This window comes from Nelusetta ayraudi, unplaced genomic scaffold (genome assembly GCF_046127955.1).
Source record: "Nelusetta ayraudi isolate G7.1 ecotype Tasmania unplaced genomic scaffold, CSIRO-AGI_Nayr_v1 ptg000026l, whole genome shotgun sequence".
Taxonomy (NCBI): domain Eukaryota; kingdom Metazoa; phylum Chordata; class Actinopteri; order Tetraodontiformes; family Monacanthidae; genus Nelusetta; species Nelusetta ayraudi.
The window spans coordinates 8,574,581-8,587,622 of NW_027466076.1; the positions used below are offsets into that span (position 1 = coordinate 8,574,581).

At 47.8% G+C, this 13,042-nt stretch overlaps 1 protein-coding gene across 2 annotated transcripts; it reads left to right on the plus strand.

Moving 5' to 3' along the window:
• The first annotated feature begins 197 nt into the window (after positions 1-197).
• pitpnb (phosphatidylinositol transfer protein, beta) lies at positions 198-11,973 on the plus strand. 2 transcript variants are annotated; one of them, XM_076029588.1, is made up of 12 exons: positions 198-326; positions 3,532-3,562; positions 3,872-4,017; positions 4,465-4,556; positions 4,731-4,738; positions 5,260-5,334; positions 7,187-7,270; positions 8,270-8,347; positions 8,444-8,548; positions 8,690-8,812; positions 8,981-9,061; positions 10,274-11,973. In XM_076029588.1, exons 1-11 carry the CDS (start codon positions 253-255, stop codon positions 9,026-9,028), a joined length of 864 nt encoding a protein of 287 aa, XP_075885703.1. In that variant the 5' UTR covers positions 198-252; the 3' UTR covers positions 9,029-9,061; positions 10,274-11,973. The 2 variants fall into 2 exon arrangements, with proteins under 2 accessions (XP_075885703.1, XP_075885702.1); XM_076029587.1 differs by lacking the exon at positions 8,981-9,061 and having other exon boundaries at positions 4,731-4,742; positions 5,219-5,334.
• The last annotated feature ends 1,069 nt before the right edge of the window (positions 11,974-13,042 follow it).

Consider the following 13,042-nt stretch of genomic DNA (forward strand, 5'->3'; position numbering starts at 1 on the left):
TTTAATTTATAACCAAGCACTTAAACACATGAATGATGGTTTATTAAAAGGTCAGTAACCTCACTCACAATTTCACTATATTGGGCCAGTGGGGCGATGCATGACACTATTACGCCAACACACCATGGGAATGCACGCGTAATTAACTATGCAGTATCATCTGGGGACAGAAATAGTGAGGGTTGCTCATGCTTGTTCCGGAGGGCGGTACCAGACTGACCGTTCTATCCGGTGCCGTAGACGTCGTCGTCTATGTCAGGTGCCGCCGCCGAGTCCCAGTGCGCAGCCGCAGCCCCGGTGACGAAGATGGTGCTCATCAAGGAATAGTGAGTCTGAAGTGTTTTTTAAAAATGTCTTTTGGCACACGTAGACTAGCATTTTAACCCAACCCGAGACCACTGTGCTATAGAGTAAACACTAGCGTACATTTTAACTCTGACCTTTGCCCGATTGAGCGCAATGTGGCCGGGGGAAAGGCAGCTTGAAGCGGGCTGGATCAGGACGTGGACAACCGGACACCACACCGGTCTTTTTAAGGCGTTGCTAGTGCAAGCTAGCACCGTTAGCTCGCGATTCGAAGCGGCCGAGGGGATAATTAGCTTCTTAAGAGAAGCGAGTTGCACAAAGGGGCTTGGCTGTCGAGACCCCCCTCAAAAAACAATCAACATATATTCGGAGAACATGGCTTTAGTGACCGTCTGCGTTGGCATGTTTAGCCGGTTAGCAGCGTGTCACATCGCCTAAATACCGTTACGTTCACTTTGGGTCTCGTGAGTGAAAGATTAAGGTTCCTTCTCCATCGGATTTACAGTTATGCTAGCAGGCTGTGGTCGCCTTTGCGGCAGCGACTGCGGCGATTTCCTTATTTGATAAAAACACAGTGACTCGCAGTGGTTTGCTGCTTGTACACGGCTTGTGAATAAAATGCGAAACTAGCGGTAGGAAGGGGTTTGGCCGGCGTATTCAGCCAACAGTGGCCCGCACCTCCCAGCTGCTAACTACTTTGTCGTTACACTGGTGGCCGACTCGCATTCCCGATTCAACCTCAACTTATTTTTTTATTCAAACACAAGTGGCGAGTCGCCATTTCAGTGCGGCCCAGGCAGTTTTCTTTTAATCTTAAAACTGGGGGGGTTGTTGCTGCTGCCCTCTTTTTATCCTGAGCTAAGCTAGCCTGTACACTGTGGCTAAGCTATATCCGCCTCAGATAACGGTACCTGTTGTAGCCACTCCCCTGCATTTTCTTGTGTACACTCAGCAGAAGCGCTAACTTGAACCACACACTCAATTGCTTTCAGTATTTCTGCTAAATTGGCCGTTTTGAATGTGTGCAAGCGTACATGCAACGCACGCTCGTCTGTTATCAGGTTGCAACTGTCTGCGCTGCGTATCAGTTCGATTTAAAACCAGCAGTGATTCACTGTGCTTCCGCCCCCAAAGGAAATGGTAAACAATAAGGACCATTTGGCCACTGTGACCTGCTTACCTGTACTGTAAAGTTCACCTCTTGTGCAATAATGCAAAGACGAGTTGTTATCTTTCGTTGAAAGGCTGGTCTCTGCTAATGGTTGACAGAGTCTCTTCTGTGCTGTAAAAACGGGGGCACTGTGTCTGTTGGTCACGGTTTGTTTCTCGATCAAATTGATTAATCGCTAAGTCCTCTAATTCTCGCTATTAGTGGAAAGCGCAGAATCAGATGTGTATTTGTATTGATGAAGTTCTTTTTATATATATATATATGTATATATATATATATATATATATATATATATATATATATATATATATATATAAAGATTATGAATTCTTGCAGAAATGACATATATCCAGCCATCGATTAATGACCTAAAAGCTCACTGACGTTTGACAACTTTTGATATTTTTATTTACAAAGAAAATCAAATGTCTGTGCTTGATTTAAGTTCCAATTATCATTATTAGCATAAAAGACAACTGTAGACGTCCCAAATACGACTCAGATTTACTGTAACGTCATCAAACGTCGTCTTCGTGCAGGCTCAGGGTGCATTCGCTACTTAGCCATCAGGACGAGCGTGCACCTGCGCCGCAGGTGCTCGTGATAGCTGTCCTTTCACACACAAGGCTTACCGTGGATCTGAGCTTGCGTAACCCGCGGGTCACTCGGACCCCCACGCGTACCAGTCAGCCGTGGCCGAATCCTCCAGATACTTTCACCCTGCATAATCCAACGGAGCTATTTCCAGTGTAAACGTTGCCGCCGCTGCAACCGTTTCTGCTCTGCATCACGGAACGCCGTTGTTAACAGCCAGCAGCATACTCTGGAATAAGAAACATTTCAATATATGTCAGTTGTCCTTTTGAGGAGATATTCCAGTATGGAGAAGCAAGGAGCAGAGAAATGGGATCATTATACCGGCCCGCATATTGATCTTTTATAGCCGTGGTGAAATGAAACCCATTGAGCAACACAGAGGAGAAGCCCAGGGAGTTCCTACGTGGAGAGGACGATTCCCTGCTGCTGCCGGGCCTGACGCCGCCTATCCTGACATTTGCGTTTTGTGGTTTTCTACTCGCAGCACATGCGGTCAAAATGTCACGGGCCCGCCTCTTTCAGTTTTGCAGTTGCGTTCTGTTTACATGGCGGTTGCGAGCGAGTCGTTTGCGTCGTATCGCCCGCTGCTGCTGTTTCAAAAGGCACAGCAGTAACATTTAGCGTGGCGGTCGGAGCAGAGCACTTGCACATTTAAACCGCTGTCCTGAGAAGCTCATGTTGACCGAGCAAAGATTTGTACTGTGTTACATGATAGCCTAATAGATTGTTAACAACTTGTATATAAATCACACATGAAATGCTTCACAATTTGAAGCAAACCTCAATTTACAACATATACAGCACATGCAACATATATATGTATTCTTTTTAAAGCAAAGCATCACTCATGCTCATTTAATTGCGCGTCAGAATCGATGACCAATTTCTCCTCGCGCTGTTTTAATGGAAACCTCGACACAAAGAATGAAAGTCGGTGTGCGACGACTGTCATAAAGTCTTTAAATAAAAAAAAAAAAGTGAGTGGAGTCATTTTTGCCAGGGAGGAATTGCGTAACGGATCCTTTCGGTTCTGCCCTGAGCTGAGCAGCCCAGTCAGTGTGAGCTGAGGTTGAGGTTGAGGGTGGGGTGATGGATCAGCTGACGAGTTGGTTTGGAATGTAAAAGCCAAGAAAAACATCTGTCTAATTAGACTCTACTATTCCGGTTGTTTCAGGAATACATAAACCGGAGTTTTAGAAAAAATAATTGTGAGAAGTCCGTGAGACGTGTGGGTGAAAGGACAGGACTGTGGGTTCTGGAAAATTTAGTTTTTTTTTTACATCTTACTGTTTTGCTGTCATTTCCTCACCCATTGTTTTGTTGGTCCAAAATATGAGTTGAAAATTGAATGTTAACTTTTATGAATGCATCAGCGACAGGTTAAAAACGTGTTTAGTTGCATCTTTCTGCATCTTTCTACTGTGCTAATTTTCTTTTTCCCTGTTGTTCCCCCCCAGCCGTGTTGTATTGCCAGTCTCTGTAGAAGAGGTGAGTCAATGTGTTTATATCCTCCGAAATTTAATGACAGTACAAAAACAAAAAAAAACATTTTTTTAAATCACATTGACCCAACTGTGCAGAATTTTCCCCCAATTCTGCACAGTTGGGTCTGGGAAGCCGGCTGAGACAGAACAGTCTTTGTTTGAAGCGGCTGCCGTTTGGCTCGTGTGTCTGTGGACGGGACGGCAAATTGTCAAACTCAAATGTCACTCGGCTTTTCGAGAAGTCGGCGGAGCGAGGGCCTCCAAGCGCTCACCTCCCTCCCCCCCTCCCCTCTCCTCTCCCCGTCTCTTCCAGTATCAAGTGGGGCAGCTGTACTCTGTGGCCGAGGCCAGCAAGAATGAGACGGGCGGCGGAGAAGGCATCGAAGTGCTGAAGAATGAACCTTACGAGAAGGACGGAGAGAAGGGACAGTACACGCACAAAATATACCATCTAAAGAGGCAAGTCTGCAACTGTCACTAATTGCTGGCGAACTAAATCGAGACAGCAAGTTCTTACTGAATTCTACAAACTGGGGGGGGGGGGGGGGTTTGGGTCGGAAAAAGCAAAGACGTCGTTCATCAGAGAAGCGCTGCCGATCGCGTCGCAGCCCGACTGCATCTTCTGCCAGCAGTGCTTCCATCTGATGGTCGAGCTTTAGTTTGGCAGCCGTTGAGAAACTGTTTACATCGGCTCTGCATGGTTGTCTGAAAGTGAGAAAATGAGAAGAAAACGCTCCTGGGCCGGTTGTTGTATTGCACTCCGGTCTTACGACGCAGAAAAAAAAGAGCCTGATCCTGATAAAGCGATGCAATGTACTTTTAAATACATTAACAAATTGACCCAACCAGCAGAAACTGTGATATTCTTTCTTTCATCTTTTTTTTCCCCTCATTCTTTGCCTGCAGTAAAGTTCCTGGGTTTGTGAAGATGATCGCACCAGAGGGAGCGTTAGTTTTTCACGAAAAGGCTTGGAACGCCTACCCTTACTGTCGCACCAGTAAGTCACTCTCTTTATTCCAACCAACACTGTGCATGGCTGAGTGCACGAATATGATATAAATGAAAGCTCGTTCGTGAACAGCCACAGTAAAATGAGATTTGTGAAATTTAACGTTTTTTCCCCCCCCGATTCTAATGCTCAGTTTTCTTGTGTCTCCCTCTCTTTCGACAGTTGTGACGGTGAGTTCATGTCGATTTCCCCCCCCCCCCCCACACACACACACACACACACACACACACACACACACACACACTGGAAACTGAGACAGTCATGGAGGGCAGGCTTGCTTTGGAATCAAATCCCAATCACACCACTGCGAGCGTCTGCTGCACGCACGCACCATTCAATGCATGCACGCAGCAGACCTTTACCTCGGCGTTGCACAATATTTTTCTCTTGCTTTCGTCATCGACCCATGCTGCTTGCTGTGCATTACCTGTAAGATAACCACTCGAGTGAGGTTTAAAAATAGGTCCGAGCTCAGCGAGTCCAAACTTCTGATAAGTTAACGAGATTACATGCCCGGGTTGAAGCGAGTCACTTTGAGTCCTCCATTCATGTTCTCCGCCATTCAGCTCCCCAGCGGTGACTCAGAGTTGACTTGGTGGGGAGTAGTGAGTCTTTGTAAAAAAATAAATAAATAAAAAAAAGCACGAGAGGGTCACATATTCATCACCATGCTGTCTCTTCTCCTCCTCAGAACGAGTACATGAAAGATGACTTCATGATAAAAATCGAGACCTGGCACAAACCTGACATGGGAACAGTCGAAAATGTAAGTAAACACAAGCAGCTGCAGCTGCAGCGGCGGCCGGACTTGTTCGCAGCTACAGCAGCCGAAAAGTTGAACACTATAATATAATGCAGTTTCGATTCACAAAGTTCAAACATTTCCATAAAGTTTCCTCTATTAAAATAAGTAGTTAAAGATTGATTTGCCCTTAAGATAGGGCTGTGTGATAATGGATTTTAAATTGAAATCGGATTTATTAGTCAAGATGTTTAAATTAAAAAAAAAAGGAAAATCTTAAAATTGATTTTCCTCTGTCATGCTTCCAAGCTGTGCGCCTCTGCAAAATGTGAAGGTTTTGCACTTATTCATCCATCGTTGTTCAGGATGATAGAAAAACCTTTTATTTTGAAAGTGATGTTTGGTGAAAGACAGTTCAGGTCGTCATTTAATCCACAGGGGGCTTCATTTGTGTTTGGTTCTTAAGTTTTCACTTTATTCCAAAATAAGGGAACTTCATTTTTGTTTAAGAAGAACCCGTTCATTTTCAGGTGAAGTTTGGTGAAAATGAGAGTATCACTTCATTAATCCCAAGCAATTCATCTTGGTTTGGCCAGTAAGACTGTAAATGTCCAAGGAGGATTCATAATATCTTTCAGTCGCACTTCATTCCCAATATGGACATTTTTTTTCCCCAGTTTCTCTAAAAATAAAGAAAATATTAAATTATTTTCCATTATCTTTTGTAGTTTTACCAAAAGAAAATCGAGTTTTCAGAAGAAAATAAAAATTCGAATTTATTTTTTGTCCAATATCTCCCTACAGCCCTACCATAAACTCAGAAGGCAACAGGTGTATCTGTGCCTGTTCTGCTTTTAGTTTGCATGTCATTTGAGTTCCGCTCCTCTCGCACTTGGACCAGCCAGCTGCAGTCTGAGACAGGGAGGCGTTTTCCATTTGGACCTGCGTGAATACAGCCGTCGCACTGTGAACAAAACAGCCAAGCCCCAGATCGCTTGGACTGGACCGTCTGGTGGTCTCGGTGCCATTTAAACCCCCGGAGCGGTCGGCTCCGCTGCACCGACACAGCAATTGGAACAAATGGCCTTGATTTGTGCCGTCGAAAAGGTTGCTTGTTAAAATGGACAATACGGTCCTGACCTTTTATGCATCGCCGTCGTGGGCAGCGTTCAAAGACGGTCTCTTTAATTGGCGCTGGCCCTCCACCTAAAGCACGGCCAGCATTTAGGTGTCAGGTCGGGAGCTTGGAGGCTGGACCCAAATGCGGACCACTGAGGATTTGCAGACCAAAAAAAAAAAAAAAAAAAAGGTTATTTTAAACTATGAACACAAACCAAACTAAGAGAGTCCATAAATGTAACTATGAATAAAAACAAACCAGGGCACAAAAGAAAGTCGTAGCAAGGAACATACACACGACACAGCAGACCTGAAAATAGCCAGACAACTTGGCGACACCACAAACCTGGACAGAAGACACTGAGCCCACAAAGACAAAGGGAGGCAAGGACTGTACAGGTGAGAGCAATCAAGGGCGGGGCTGAAAACGAGACACAGGTGACGGACGTCAAGAAATGAACACAGGAAGCCAAGCCAAAGACGCTGGCGACAGAATAAACAGACTTCAAAATAAAACAGGAAATGCACAGAACGTGACATTAGGAAGGAAAATCCCTGCAGGAATTCTCTTTGCAATAATATAGCGGAAACATTAAAAATGTCCGGTGGGTAAAAGGCACGTTGATTCAAGAGGATCCGTCTCTTGTGAGGCTGAAGAGGAGACCTGCTGGCGCTTTGCCCTCTCTCGCTCGCTCTCTCTCTCGCTCTCGCTCTCTCTCTATCTCACACACTTGGCTTTTCTTTCCTTCTCTTTCAGGTCCATCAGCTGGACGAGCAGACGTGGAGGACCGTGGAAGTCGTCCCCATAGATATCGCAAACAACGAAGAGGTGGCCCAGGGGGTGAGTGACGCCGTCGTCTGGGCAGATGGCACGTGCGACCCGATCAGCGGAGGCGGGGCGAGCAGATGTTGGCCGGCCGGCAAGGCAGAGCATCTCTCACTCCCTCTCTCTCTCTCTCTCTCTCTCTCTCTCCTTCTCCCGCTCTCTCTCTCACACTCTCTCTCTCTCCTTCTCACTCTCTCTCTCTCCTTCTCCCTCTCTCTCACTGTCTCTCTCTATCTCCCACCCCCATGGGAACGGCTCGCACTCGCGCAAACTGACCACAGGGGCCGAATTAGTGACGACTCTGTGGCAAAGTCTCGAAGGTGCGACGGTGGAGACTGGTAGCTGTTTGCACGACACGTTACACAAGACGATTTTGGTGTCGTTAAGACGGAACGCGTGAATTGGCTCGATCCAGTCCTGAAAGAGGCTGCCGGAATTCAACACCCGTCCATAAGAGGAAGCGGCTCGCAGACATTCGGCCTCCCGAAGCCGCTCGTCCGTCGAAGGAGACGGCGGGCCTCTTTCGAGGAGCTGTCAACGCGTTCCCCCAGCACCGCCAACCCGTACTATAATGACTTAAGTGGATCAGCGTCCAGGCCGAGGCTTAATCTGAAGGTCCATCTGCTCCAGGTAGCCGCCGCGCTTCCCCCCCCCAGCCCCCCCAACCCCGCGCGACCAAGTGGATTAAAACAGCACAGCAAGCCTTGAGTTCAGGGGTTGGAGATTGTTGTGGCGTGGGGGCGGCTCGCAGTGGCAGTGATCCAGGACATTCTGTGTTTTGCGGTTTAAAAAAGCTATTAGAAAAGGAGATGATAACAATAATAATAATAATAATAATAATAATAATAATAATAACAGACATTAGTTTCTCTGAACATCAAAATTTCCTTTCTGTGACTTCCTCCTGTGTTTTCCAGTCATTTCAATGCCTACAAACTCTTCAGCTCTCAAACCCAGGTTTTGCCCGCAGGATGTTGATCTTTCACTGTCGTTGTTTTTCCCGTTCTTTTGCAGGACTACAAACCGGAAGAGGACCCCGCTCTGTTCCAATCGGTCAAGACGGGCAGAGGGCCTCTGAGTCCCGAGTGGAAGGTACCTGGTCCGGCGGCGGAGCAGCAGCAGCTGTCGCTGCGCCTTCGAGTGCTTGACTGAGCCGTGTTGCCGTTCTCTGTCCCCCCCCCCCCGCAGGCTGAGGCCAAGTCGGACTGCCCTCACATGTGCGCGTACAAACTGGTCACCGTCAAGTTCAGATGGTGGGGTCTGCAGACCAAGGTGGAAAGTTTCATCCAAAAGGTATACACCAGCTGGGTCACCTCTCGTCCCAGCCAGATGTGATGTGTGGTCAGCAGAGGGAGCCGTTTAAAGGTTTCCCGCGTTTTTATTCAAGGAAATGAAATCTTTTTTTTCTTTTCTTTTTCGATCCACCACTCGCAGCAAGAAAAGCGCATTTTCACAAACTTCCACCGCCAGCTCTTCTGCTGGATCGACAAATGGGTGGGCCTGACCATGGAGGACATCCGGCGGATGGAGGAGGAGACCCAGAAAGAGCTCGAGGAGGTAATTTGCAATTTCAGAACATCCCGGCTTTCCTGTCACGACCAGAGCGGTGGAGCGTCGCCCGCCTCCCCGCCTTTCTTCTTCCCCTCCCCCCCATCCTCGCCCGGGGGGGCGGGGGGGGCAGAGCCCAGTCCTTGATTACAGATGTTCTAATGAATCCCACATCAGATGCGTCAGAAGGGAGACGTGCGAGGGACCTCGGCGACAGACGAGTAGAGGCGCCGCCGCTGTAGGTCAGACTCAGGCTGAGTAAGTCCGGACGGAGGGGAGAGGTGGCGCTGCATGGATCCCTCTCTCTCCGCCCCCTTTCACCAACCGCCGCCGCCCTCAGGCTACTGTCCTAACACGGCCATCTCGCTCACTCGCTCGCTCGCTCCCAGACATTTTGTGCTTGACATCCCTTCAGTGTTCCGCATCCTCTTTCCATCTCAGCCCGCCTTTGTTTCACGTCGTCGTGGCCTCACTTCTGCACAGATGAATCTCTCAAAGCCGCGCCGCTAGCCACCGTCGGTCACCCCTATGGGTTTCCCGGTGGCTGCGCGTGTCCACTGACTGTAGGTCGTTTGTCAAACAGGCTCTCGTTTATCTTGCGTAAACTGCTGTGGAATGTAAAGGCAAGTAAAAAAATCACTACGCAATCAATAAAGCGATAGCGCATTTGCGATTTGCAGGCATTTCAAGCGAATGGTGCGAAGCCGTAATTCTCGTAAAACAAGATTTTACGTAAGAAAAATGTATTTTTTTTGTAAAAAATACATTTGCTTTTATAATAATAATAATAATAATAATAATAATAAACTTTTATTTGTTTACGTTCGTTTGCACCATTTTCACTTGAAGTGATGTGGTCACGTGACCACGTACGTCCCATCCGGTGATGCATAAATGCGAAAAAAGTGTTTACATTACACTGTTGCATTACACCTCTACAAAAAAAAACACCTCATGAGAGCATGAAAACCTCTTAACGATATTTGAGGTTTTTCAAAGTTTCCGTGTTTCCATTACCGGTGTTTTATTGCGATTTTTAGGTTTTGCGCAATTCTCGGGGTAATGGAAATGCAGCTATTAGCGGCTCTCGTGAACTGACCACTGCAGAAGACTGGTGGGCCTCGGTTCTTCTGGAATGACTTGGAGAGTGTCTGGATAGCACTGCTTGCTGTTTCAACAAAATTAACCTTTTTTTATTTATTTTTTTAGATTTTAACTTTATTTTTTTTTAACTTGCATCTTTGTCATCATCTTCCTCCTGCCTCCTGTTTGTCCACTCATGTATCACATTTTAACATTCTCTTTTCTAGCTCATCCATGTGTCCCGCATGCTTGCTTTGCGTCCTCGTTCTTTTGTGACCGTCGGAAACGAAGTCAATCTGCATGAAACGTTCCATCGATTACTTTTTTAAAAAAAAGACATTTAAACACTTCTCCTCCCCCTCTCCCTCCTCCCTCTCTGTCCCGCAGCTGCGTAGTAAAGGTCCAGTTCGAGGCACCAGTGCTGCTCATGAGCAATGAGGCAAATCAACCAAACCCTGTCATGATGATGTCATCAGAGACACGTCCACCACGATGATGATGAGGAAGTGGCCCCTGACATTGCCTCTTCACTTCTCGTCTCACATGATTCATTGGGGGGGTTTGACAAGATTGGCTTCCAGTACTGTACAGATCCCACCCCCAATCACATGCCTCCTGTTCACTCAAACACACACACACACACACACGGTTTTATTTTATTTTAATTTTTTTTTGTTTTGTTTCTTTGTTTTTTTGCATACATAAAAAAAAAAAAGGAAGGAAAAACACACTTTGCACAGAACGTAACTTGCCTGATGTGTAATTGTTAGTCGATCATGACAATAGGCTTTGTTTTTAATTCAGGTGTACAAACCGTGACTCAGACAGTCAAGCCTTTTAAATGAATTAGAATGTTTGTATTAAACAGGTTCCCACGGAAATTGCTATGTGATTTACTCGCAGGAATTGCCCCCCCCCCCCCCCTGAACCCATTTATACCAATACATCTCCCCCCCCCCCCACATCCCGCTGTCTCTTCTCTAATCCTCATCCCCCCCCCTCGGCTCCGACTGTGTTGTCCCAATGAAATAGTGTCTCACTGTCATCCTCTGTCTGGCGCTTGTGTAGGAATAATGCTGACGTTTGTGCTTTTCTTTTCTTTTTTTTTCCCTTTGATTATTTTTAATTCCGAAACGAATCCAGCGACGTCTCAGAGCGAAAAATCCAATTCCCCCACGTGACGAAACTAAACGAGACAAGACGCTCGGCTATTCGATTCCCGCCCCCCCACTCACGTGCACGCAGACCCCCTCACACGTGCACGTGGACGATGGCGACTTCCTCCCCGCCGAGCTGCCGCTCGCACGCGTGCCCGTCGCAGCAGTGCAGTGGGGTCGTCAAGCCGAAAGGGTCGGCGTTGGAGAGGAAGTCCGTATCCCCCCCCCACCCTTCTCTCTCTCTCTCACACACACACACACACACACCAGCTTTCTTTGTCTGTTCCTCTCTTTTCCGTTTTCCCAGCCCGCGAGCTCGTTCGCGTCATCAACTGCCTTTCGCTCTCTCGAGACTCTCATCCTGAGGCGGACAACGTTTAGCTCGATGTCAACGGGGCTCCCGAGTGAGCCCCAACACACACACACATACACACACACAGCTGCACTCTCACTCCACCGGCAGCCTGTGGAACTCACCGCATCTCCTCGCTGCATGTTGTTTCTCCTTGACTAGGGCTTTAACTGGGGGCTCCTCCACAGCGCCCCCAGGACCTTTTTTTTTGTTTTTGTTTTTGTTTTGTTTTTTAAACCAGAAGATGAGAGATGTGCAATGAATGCACTGGTCCTGGTGTTTGTTGGGTTTTGTTTTTGTTTTTGTTTTTGTTTTGTTTTTTGGAAAACTGACCACTTGCTCGCTGCACTGACTGAACGAGTAAACGGGTCAAGGTGGCCGTGCGGCGGAGTCTGGGTGCACAGTTGTTGTTGTTTGTACCATGTATAGAGTTGTTTTGTTGTTGTTTTCAAACCGCTTACCATCAACCTCAGTCGACGGAAACAAGAGTCGGTCAGTCTTAGCTTTTCTTCACACTGTCTGGCAAAAGGACAAACTCTTGTTTCCAAAGATATTATATATATATATATATATATATATATATATATATTTAAAAAAAAACAAAAAAAAACAAACATCTTAGCCATTTCCTCTTGAGATCTTTATCAGTTATCAAACTGCATCCTCCTCCCACTCTCCTCCCTCCATCGCTGCTCCACCCGACTGCGTTCAATTTCAGTTCTACGTCAACGGGAGCTCCCCGTCTTTAGCTCGAGTGTCGCGCAGATCTGCCCGGGCTCCGAGCGAGCCGTTCACACGGGATGCTTTCCTCGCGGCCGCACGGTAGCCTGGCGCGCCCGCACGCCATCACGGTCGAGACCCGCTCGGATCGCGTCGCCGTTCGCCCCCCCGAGAGAGACGCCCAGTGTAGAAATGGGCAAACTGTACATACAAACTCTTGACTTGAATGGTTTTTGTCACAGATATCAGGCGTCGCCGGGTCCACTTCTCAATACTGTAGCCCGCTGAAGGCAACCTGTCGGAGCTGTGGGGCGTGGAACAGACGTTCCCGCCGGCTGCGGCCCTAGTCCGCGCCCGCGCCCACGGGCGATGCGCGTCGGGGAGGCCCGAAGTGCCAGACGGAGCAGGAGGGCTCCCGAGCCGCGGAGACTCCTGCGCGTTTCGCACCTGCGCGGCCACGGCACGGAGCCAGTCGACGGTCCATACACACACACACACGCACACACGCAAGAGAGATTGACTCGAAGAAATGAAGGGATTGAATTAGATCCGGGTCTGCAAGCTCTGCGTTTTTCCCCCTTCCTCTTATTTTTTTTTTTTTTTTAACTGTGCATTTGTGTCTCAGACGGTGTTGTTTTTAACAGGGCATAAGTGCTTTTTGTGAACCGCGTCAGACAAGAAGGGAACTCACTGAAGAAGGGGGTGGGGGGCGGGGGGGGGTAGGATGGGGGTGCCCTCTCCTCGAAGTCATGCTAGATTGAGCTCGACTTCAGATTAGAGATGAGGGGTGACCGGCTCAACCCAGTGGCGAACGATGAGAAGGGCGCCCCCCCCCCTCCCTCCCCATTGTAGATTAAGAACGGGCTGCGTGACGTCCAGGTCTGTAGCGTCGCCAGTGATGCCAGCCAGGGTGTGACTGTGAGGGGA

Bases quoted from the DNA above. Each gene is read 5' to 3' on its own strand.
- pitpnb (XM_076029587.1), top strand. From the start codon at position 253: ATGTCAGGTGCCGCCGCCGAGTCCCAGTGCGCAGCCGCAGCCCCGGTG. The intron at 5,335-7,186 runs GTAAGTAAACAC...CTTCTCTTTCAG, and splicing joins ACATGGGAACAGTCGAAAAT to GTCCATCAGCTGGACGAGCA. The intron at 7,271-8,269 runs GTGAGTGACGCC...GTTCTTTTGCAG, and splicing joins ACGAAGAGGTGGCCCAGGGG to GACTACAAACCGGAAGAGGA.